The sequence below is a fragment of the Penaeus japonicus genome, unplaced genomic scaffold, assembly GCF_977035675.1.
Source record: "Penaeus japonicus unplaced genomic scaffold, GWHDUDI00000001_assembly GWHDUDI00000007, whole genome shotgun sequence".
NCBI classification, from domain to species: domain Eukaryota; kingdom Metazoa; phylum Arthropoda; class Malacostraca; order Decapoda; family Penaeidae; genus Penaeus; species Penaeus japonicus.
This window is the reverse complement of record NW_028234409.1, coordinates 20,816,060-20,826,059: the sequence shown is the minus strand read 5'-3', so window position 1 is coordinate 20,826,059 and position 10,000 is coordinate 20,816,060. Positions and strand designations below refer to the sequence as shown.

The window sequence follows — 10,000 nt, the reverse complement described above, 5'->3', positions numbered from 1 at the left end:
TGGCGTCACCCAGCGAACGGGCCTAGAATGCGTGGTACCGTAGTGTACCACCCGTCCAGAGAGGGTTAAGACACCTGTCCGCATTGGGTTAACAATAACTATAATCCTTTAAAATGTGTTTTTTATTGGTACTCCCTTGTATAAATATTGGACCCTTTCAGCTAATCAGGGTGTATTGTTTTGTGATAGCATATACTAAGGCTCACTGCAAAATGTCTTCACATCATTTATGAATAACGCTTGAAGTCCAGCACTGACATGGCCTATGGCAAAGCCAATAAAAATAAAATCTCTCCCGTGTCTATTCTTGCATCAAAAAGCTTGTTGATCTTTCTGGCAATTTACTCAAACATAAGGAATCAGTCCAAGCTCTATCTTCCTGAACATATATGGGGCAGGCTTACTGGCCTTTGCAAGAGTTAAAAGCACAAAGAGTTAAAAGCACAAGAGGCCACAGCCTCCCTTCATGTAGTCTTATTCTGAACAATTATGATGTATATACTACCATAAGGAATTAAATCTACTTCAATTTCACTATACACCCACATGACTGTGTGTTAAAGTAATTGGGTATGTGGGTGAAAAGGAGGGTAAGGAAGTGGGTGGGGAAATGGCAAGAGAAGGAAATAGAATAGGTATCAAGGAGAAGGGGTAAGGTGGAGAGAGAGAGAGGAGTGCAAATGAGACAATATATTGATATAGCACTTTAAACAATAAAGTGAATATGGAACACTATTTTGATATGAGATAAAGTGAACTATTGTATAAACATTTTATGAGTGTTATCATTTCATCCACTATTTCTTTCTGATACATGTACATTGTACTCTAGGGAAAAAATTGTTGGAGTCAAAGATAACAAGTCATTTTTACTTGTGCTACAAGTAGGAGATAGAAAAAGAAAGAGAGAGAGAGAGGGATTGGAGAGAGATAATTGGGTAATGAATAGGAAAAATGGCGGGGAGGAGAGAGAGAGAATAGGTAATGTATATATTGCATGTATACACTCAAAAGAGGCCATCTGCTATGTAACGAAAGTGATATTTTGGTCATATTTGTATTTAACATAGTCTTATCTGAAGTCCATTTCATCAATCAATTGCCAGTGAACAAAACAAAATAGTGAAACGTAAGATTTTCTTTTCACAAAATATTGGAGATTTACAATACAAATAAAATATGATTCATAAGTTGACACTACATTCTTGACCTGCAGCACTATCAATAATGTCTTTTTAATAGGATTACTCTTAACCTATTCACTATGGGACGTATTTTCGCCTACTCGCGCTATTGCCGGGAAAATAACAAGCACGTGACGCTATCTGCTGGGGCGTTTTTCACCCACCCTATTCTTATGGTTTTCATGAAGGTGTCTACAATGTAAAGGCACGTAAAAATAGTGCCATGTTCAGAGGAGTTATTCTAGTCAGAAAGCATTAATGTAAAATGTAATGTAAAACAGTAATGCATTTTTAGTTTTTTATTGAACTTTGCCAATATTCTTCATTTCTATGTGAAAATACCAAAGGAGAGTGGAAGCAATCTCTTAGTGGGGCATTAAAAAACATGTTTTATACTTCTTTTCTTACCAAAACGATAAGAAAAACAATATAAATAATCATACACGTAGATCAAGTATGTATATGTTCCTCATGACGTGACATGACGAGATATCACGGGTAATCAACAAATTAGAGGAAGTATTGCATTAGTAATTTTTTACTTTATTTTATTTCTTGGCCACCCACATTTGATTTTACAATAGTTTTTTGACTCAGATCTTTTTATTCAACCGATCAAAAAGCAGATATTACCATGATGTCATCACTATCACGTAGTTTTCTGTGATGTCATTTTTTAAAATTTTATATCATTTTATGACATTCAAACACCTAAACTATACAGTCTAAAAAATTATGTAAAATTATTATATTTAAAAACAATCTAGTGATTTATTGCTGACGTTTCAGCACGTCACATTGCCCCTCCTAGAAATTGGTAAGAAAATGCAAGTCTCAGGACATCACCTGGGTTCGGGGATATTCGACTTAATGATAGGATGTCAACCAGCGCTAATGGGTTAAGTGGTAATTCATTCAGGCAAAAAGAGTAACTGTACAATAAATTGCCATGGCTTATAAGTACGTTTTTCAATATATAGATATCTATACAAAAATATTGAGCAATAAGTGTAAATTGACATGAAAAAACAGACAGAGTTGACATTTCAAACCAGTTATATAAAGACAACAAGGAGCTGTACTTCCAAATTCACTTGGAGAAATATTAAATATTGTTATAGTTATTGTATCATATATAAGGCTGCATTAAAATTTGTGAAATGGTTCAAATCAGTCAAGTTTTTGTTAATAATCAAATATGCCTAAACTCACTCTGCTACTTGTAGAAAAGTTTGACTTAAGTGTGTAGATGCAATATGTGAAAAAGCATGATTCATAAAACAAAAATGGGTTTATTGTGAACATCTTCATAGTACAAAATAATTCACTTCAACTCATGCTCTACAAAGAGAATTTAAAGAAAAGAAGAGCTCTTCATGCACTATAATGTGGCATGCTCCTTATTTGTTTTAAAGTTTAAATATTAATCAAATACAACAACAACTTACTTGTGAGACTTCTGGAGGAAGAGGAACAGCTGGCTGCTGCTGTTGCTGTGGAACAGGTTGCTGAGGATCTTGCTGATGAGGGGTTGATGATTTCTGAGGGCGTGTGTCATCATAGTTGTCCTTAGGCTCTGGAACCATGAACTGAGGAGGTAGTATTGGACCAGGAGGAGGAGGAGGAGGAGAGGCTCCAGGAGGCATCATAAAATTCTGATTCATGCCACCCGAATTTGGTTGTAGGGTATCCTTCTCCGTGTTGACATAGCGTGATTCTGTAAATCAAAGATAATCCTCTTGTCATATCTTTATATTAATTAATACCATCTATAAATAACCATAAGCAATTGACAAACTCTGATATCAATATTACTTACTTTTTAATCCTCTCATTTTCATGACAGGTGGGCCACCACTACCACCCATGGGGCTCTTTGGTGGAGGAGGAGGTGGAGCTGCTACTTCTTCCTCTCCATCCTGATTTACCCATTTCTTCTTGGCTTCATCCCATACAATCTGCAACCACATCATCATTCAGAACACAAATGTAAAATCTAAAGTTAATTACTTGTATTTCTTTACTACCCTATTCACACTTAGTGTTCTTCACATCTGCATCCATATGCTGATTAAAATTACCCTGCTGATGCCTGGAACATGCATTGTCCATTACAATTAATATTTATATTTGTTATCACTATCATCATCATTATCAGTATTATTATTATCATGATAATTACTATCATTATTATCATCATTAGTAGTGGTATTGTTAATAGTAGTAGTAGCAGCAGTGGTAGTATCATCACTATTAACCCATCCACGACGGGGGCATTCTAGCCTTGAATGTCACAATGCCTGGGCGTTCGAATTATTAGGCCTAAATCAATTGAATGGCTGGCACAATACTGTGCCGCCCGGCCACTGGGCTTTTGAATGCGCGGTACAGTACTGTACCACCCGTCCAGAGAGGGTTAATATCAGTATTACTACTACTAGTTTTTTCTTTCTTTCTTTTCCCACAAATATAGCTCCAAGAGTGCATAGTCACCAGGGCATACCTGACCAACTATTTACCCTTGTATTTTTTTGGTAAGAATTTTGTAATCATTACCATCATTATTATTATTATTATAATTTTTATAATAATTATTATCATCATTATTAGAGTTAATATTGTCATTATAATAACATTAATAATAATAATAGAGCCAAAAACTATCTTTTCTCAAAATTCTAAAAAGATATGGGGTAAATGAATGAAATCTGGTAGGCCTAGTAATTTCCTCCATATGCAATACAATAACAACAAAAGAATCATCATCAATCAATTAATCAGTTAATAAAACAAAACTATAGTGGACAATGCACCTATAAAAGCACTCCCAACAAGCTACTTAATTCAGCATCTACACAATTTGTAGTTAACCCATTCACGACAGGACGTACTTTTGCCTACTCCCGTTTACGCCAGGAAGATAACAAGTATGTGATGCTTTGTGCCGGGGTATTTTCTTGCTGTGCGGGGCTGCACTAAACCTCTCAAAGCATTTTTCATCCACCCTATTCTTATGGTTTTCATTAATGCGTCTACAATGTAAAAGCAAGTAAAAATATTGTCATGTTCAAAGGAGTTATTTAAGTCGAAAAACATGTTACAGTAATGTCTTTCTAGTTTTATTTTATTGAACTTTGCCTATATTCTTCACTTCTATGTGAAAATACCATTGGAAAGTGGAAGCAATTTTTTAGTGGGCCATCAAAAAATATGTTTTATACTTTTTTTTTCTTACCAAAACGAAAAGAAGAACAATATAAATAATCATACATGTACATATGAGTATGCACATGTTCCTCATGACGTGACATGACGTGATATCATGGGTTACTGACAAATAAGTAACAGTATTGCATTAGTAATTTTTTATTTTATCTTATTTCTTGGCCACCCACATTTTATTTTACAATAGTCTTTTGACTCACATCTTTTTATTCAACCAATCAAGAAGTAGAAATTACCATGATGTAATCAATATCACTTAGTTTTCTGTGACATCATCTTTTGGGTTTCGTTATCTCATTTTATGACACACACACTTAAACTGAAGTAACAGAGTCTAAGAAATTATGTAAAATGATTATATCTAAGACCAATCTAGAGATCTATTGATGTTTCAGTATGTCACAACTGCCTCAACCAGAGACTCGGCCAGAAAATGCACAATGTCTCAGGACGTCACCCAGGTCCAGGGATATTTTTCGACCACGTGATAGGACATCAACCGGCGTGAATGGGTTAATTTGGTGTACAATCTTCTACTTTGAGTAATGCAAGATATCAATAATGGCAAAAACAAATACAATTACATTTGAAACTACTAAGTGCAAATTCATAATGGCAATACTGTCAATGTGGGAAAACTGCAGAACAATTGGGTCAACTATGTAGTACATGTATATCAAATAAAAGGAGACATTCAAATCAAGTAGCAAAAAGAAAGAGAGAAAGAATTCTTAATCAAGATTATTGGAGGAGAGGGGATACAGGAAAAGTGGGGGTAATAAGGGGTGGGTGTGATGGAGAATAAAGAAGATTGGCAAAAGGGGGAAATAGAAGAGGGTGAGGGGGAGAGGTTTACTTACCGATGGATTTTTATCATCAGGAAGTATTGCCTGTTTTGATTTTTTCCAACTAAATATTGATGAGATAGACCAAGTATTACCCTTTTCTTGCGATTTATCTTTATCAGCATCCTTCTCATTTTTCTTGCTATCAGATTTCTGTTCATCGTCAGCACTTGTTGTATTCTGCAATTAAAGCATACCTGTTCACACTGTACATTATACATTTCTCATACAAAAAAAAGAATATTCATAAAAAATATACACCTGTAATTGCATTACTGACTAAATTTTCTTTACAATATAATTCAATTCAGATTAATTCAGATTACAACACAGTAGGGCAACATCAACAGAATAAAGAATGTTTGCAAAATACTATTCAGGCGCAGTAAAGTATTACACTGCATTACAAATAACAAAATATCTTGCCTACACTCATGCATTCATGCAAACAATTTTCATACAAAAGCAAGTCAGACAGTTAACTACACATAATACTAAAAGTAACATTAAAATCATGATAAATACAGCAAAATTCCATCAGAGAGAGAAAACGAGAGAAAGAGAGAGAGAGAGCAAGAGAGGAAAGAGGGAAAGAGAGAGAGAGAGAAAGAGAGAGAGAAAGAGAGAGAGAGAGAGAGAGAGAGAGAGAGAGAGAGAGAGAGAGAGAGAGAGTGAGAGTGAGAGTGGAGAGAGAGAGAGAGAGAGAGAGAGAGAGAGAGAGAGAGAGAGAGAGAGAGAGAGAGAGAGAGAGAGAGAGAGAGAGAGAGAGAGAGAGAGAGAGAGAGAGAGAGAGAGAGAGAGAGAGAGAGAGAGAGAGAGAGAGAGGAGAGAGAGAGAAGAGAGAGAGAGAGAAGAGAGAGAGAGAGAGAGAGAGAGAGAGAGAAGAGAGAGAGGAGAAAAAGAGAGAAGAGAGAGAGAAGAGAGAGAGAGAGAAAGAGAGAGAGAGAAAGAGAAGAGAGAGAGAGAGAGAGAGAGAGAGAGAGAGAGAGAGAGAGAGAGAGAGAGAAAAGAGAGAAAAGAGAGAAAAGAGAGAAAAGAGAGAAGAGAGAGAAAGACAAGAGAGAGAAAGACAAGAGAGAGAAAAGAGAGAGAGAGAAAAGAGAGAGAGAGAAAAGAGAGAGAGAGAAAAGAGAGAAAAGAGAGAGAGAGAAAAGAGAGAGAGAGAAAAGAGAGAAGAGAGAGAAAAGAAAGAGAGAAAAGAGAGAAAAGAGAGAAAAGAGAGTGCACAGAGCACATAAATCAACACAAGTAAATAATGATGGCAAAGTAAAATACAAATTAAACATTGGGTCAACTAAAAATAAAAGGAATCGTGGATTAATGTCGTGCACAGGGCCCATTAATACCTGAGTCACATGATTGTTAGGGCCCAGTGGAGGTGGACTCGACATTTGTTGTGTTGAATGAGGAGGTGGTTGGAACAGAGGAGGAGTGGTTAATACAGTTTGTGATGCAGGTCCTGTCGGTTCAGCTGATGGAAATCCTACAGACTTGATTAAATTAATTTCTGTTCCTTCATCTGACAATGATGGCTGTGATGAAGACAGTGGCTGTGGTGGAGATGGTAGTTGGAATGTTGTTGGAAGTTGTAGTGTTGGCTTTGAAGGACTGGCTCTGTCGACACTTGAGATAAGTGTGCCACTCACTGATGAATTTAGATGTCTATGACGCAACTGATAGCCAGTCTCATAGTCAGGTTCTGGCAGCCCCACTTTATTTTCATCTTCATCTTCATATTCATAAACATCTCCTCCAAACTCATCATACTCCTCATCCTGGTAGTCATAATCATCATCATCATCTGTTATTATCGGAATGAGACCATCTTCTACATTACGATCAACAGGGTAAGTGATAACAGCTGAATATGGAGGAGGAACTTTACCTACTTGACTACAAGTGCAACTCTGGCAGCCATCATTATGTGAGGAGTGTGACTGATAGGGATGATATATGCATTTAGATACACAAGTAGAATTACTATGATCTGATGTAACTGGTGCAGGAACACTTGCAAGAGTTGCAGGCTCTTCCTCACTGTCATCATCATAATCATCATCATAATCATCACACTGTGCAACCTGCATGCGTGCTTCAGCTCTTGCTATTTCTGTGTCCCGTCCTAATCTAGCATGTTCATCACAAAGGTTAGGAGCTTGGCAACATATTGTATCTACCTGGTATGTGTGTGGGGTAGGAAGTGCAGCCTTAGGCATGACATTACCAGAACCTAGCTGTCGCGGAGATATTGGATCATCAATAGGATACGAACCACCAAAAACTAAAGGATTTGAAGGAATTTTCATTTTACAAGACATGGGGAGCAGAGGAGAACTGAAAGAGTGCGGAAGCCGTGATGGGGGTAAGACACGTTCAGGATGGTTAGCAGGTAGTGCAGCCATTATTTCCATATTGGTAACTCTACCAGGGAAATGTTGCACTGGATGTAATGAAAGTCCATTCTGTTCTAACTGCCTATGTCTTGATGCCATACTAACACAGGAATGAACAGCACTGGCCCTAGATTTAGCCTCAACGCCACTACGAGTCTGCTGCATGGAGGAAGTCTTCTTTTCTTCATCTCTCTGACAATCTTCCTTCAGCTCAGCCCGAGACTTGAAGGATACTCTCTTGGCCTTATTTTCAAATTTAGGCGTCTGGTCTGCTGATGCTCCATGACTTTCAATCTTGCTTTCCACTCCCTCCTTGTTTTTGTCACCCTAAGGTCCACAGGATAAAGCAGTCATATCTAAAGCTCATCTACATCCACCTCTACATTTGTTACGTTACTAGCTTCTAGCTCAACTACTTTGTTAATTGTAATATTGGTATCTTTACACAGGGGTATTTCATCATGAAAGATTCAAAATTTAGTATATCTGATCTAAAAATAATATTTATCCCATAACAAACATACATTTCTGTGATAATGGGCCATGTGGATAATAGCATTAATTGCATTTCTTCACTTTTTTATGATAATAAATGCTGACACTGTGTTATATAGTATTTCTTATTACTACAACTCAAAGAAACTCTCAAAATAGCATGTTTAACCAAGTTTCATACCTACAAGAAGAGAAATAAAGGTAAACACAATGGATATTCAGCACATAAATAATTTGTTCAAACAGCCTTCATTCTTTCATTGCATTTATCTTAATAGATGTACAAGTCAGATGCAATCTCCAACTGTACCACAGCCATAAATCCCAATAAAGTGTTTTTTGAAATTTGCTCACTCTGCTTAGATAAGTTCAATTTCATAAAATTTTGGAGTACTTATGATTATAATCACCTAAATTTTGCTTTAATAATGAGCACATTTCAAAAATAAAAGTGCATACACCTAACTGGTTCTGTTTAATGTGTAACCATAAAAGTAAAAAAAAGAGGCTATCCTATCTGTTCCTACCTTTTTACCAGGCCCATCAGTTGAATGTGGCTCCTCCTCTTGATTTGCTTGTGAGACTGAGTTTAGTTGTGGCTCATCAGGTTCTGGAGACATTGTGGGAGTTCCTGTGGGCTGCTCCCATGGTTGATATGGTGGTTGCTGGTAAGCAGGATAGCTACTTATGCTATTTGGCTGGGAGAATGAGGTTACACCACTCGACAAGTGCTCCCCATTCACATCTGTAAAACCAGTTGGAACTATGCATCAGCACAACAGAGATTAGACCAGTATCCATTAAATTCAAACAAGATTTCTTCATGAAATTGAAATATATATTCTACTATGATAATGTAATGTTACTTTTAAATTATCTAAAATAAATACTTTCTGCTAACACTAAATCATCTGATCCCATAAAACTATAATCTTGTTAACCCACTAATGACGAATGACGTGATATCATGTCATGGCCTGGCAGATCTGAGGTGATATCACCTCAGTGGGCAAATAGCCTGCACATTTCAAAATAACCCAAGGTTATGTCACGGCAGAGGCAAAGCTGCCCTACTGGTATTGGATTAAAGAGTACATATACTAATTATATATCAATCAATTAATTTTGTTTGATCATCAGACAAATGCTTTATGCACAAAAAATGCAAAATATGAATAACTTGGCATACTGCACATTTACCATATGACTGATCAACAATTTGAGAAAGTTATAATTTACATAAAAAATAACTAAGTCAAGAATGTTAATTACAGTAACTAAACTAGGTATTATGAAAGTTGTAAAATATAGAGGTACATTTCTCATTTATGTATTTACATAAAACACCAACAACTAAATACTCAATGAAATTATGAATTCAATGATTTTGCTAATTTTACACAAAACCATACTTTCATGTAATGTACAAAATTGGTGCTATATTTACTTTTACTACATTAGAAAGAAGATAATGACCTGAATCCTTTGTATATGCACTTATGTGTATATCAGGAACTGATCCAAGAGATAAAGCAAAAATATATAAATTCATTAACTCAATAGAAAAGATACTCAGAAAAATGCTGGAAAAATAAGGTTTTTAACATTGTTTTTTGCTTGACACCTTTTTTCTTTGTGAAAAGAAAAATTTCAAAATATAGATCATTAACAAATTACATATGTGCACAAAGCTAATTGTTAAAGCAGTTGGCTAACCAGAGGATGGCGGGAGACTGCTCATTTCTTTTGCTGATTCTGCTTGTGTGAAAGGGGTCATATGAGGATCCATTTGCTGATAACCAGACCAATAGCTTGTATCATACGGTACATAACCCGACTGGTCTTGCTGGGGCTGCAT

At 36.2% G+C, this 10,000-nt stretch overlaps 1 protein-coding gene across 1 annotated transcript in view; it reads right to left on the bottom strand.

Moving 5' to 3' along the window:
• Window positions 1-10,000, bottom strand: part of Sec16 (endoplasmic reticulum export factor secretory 16) — a 73,162-nt gene that overhangs the window by 14,063 nt on the left and 49,099 nt on the right. The window contains exons 15-20 of the mRNA XM_086538204.1: window positions 9,859-10,000; window positions 8,670-8,887; window positions 6,601-7,974; window positions 5,270-5,434; window positions 3,004-3,142; window positions 2,633-2,901 (exon numbers count right to left, since the gene is read on the bottom strand). The exon at window positions 9,859-10,000 is cut by the window's right edge and continues 27 nt beyond it. Coding sequence (XP_086394330.1) covers window positions 2,633-2,901; window positions 3,004-3,142; window positions 5,270-5,434; window positions 6,601-7,974; window positions 8,670-8,887; window positions 9,859-10,000 — 2,307 coding nt within the window. The remainder of the gene's footprint in view (window positions 1-2,632; window positions 2,902-3,003; window positions 3,143-5,269; window positions 5,435-6,600; window positions 7,975-8,669; window positions 8,888-9,858) is intronic.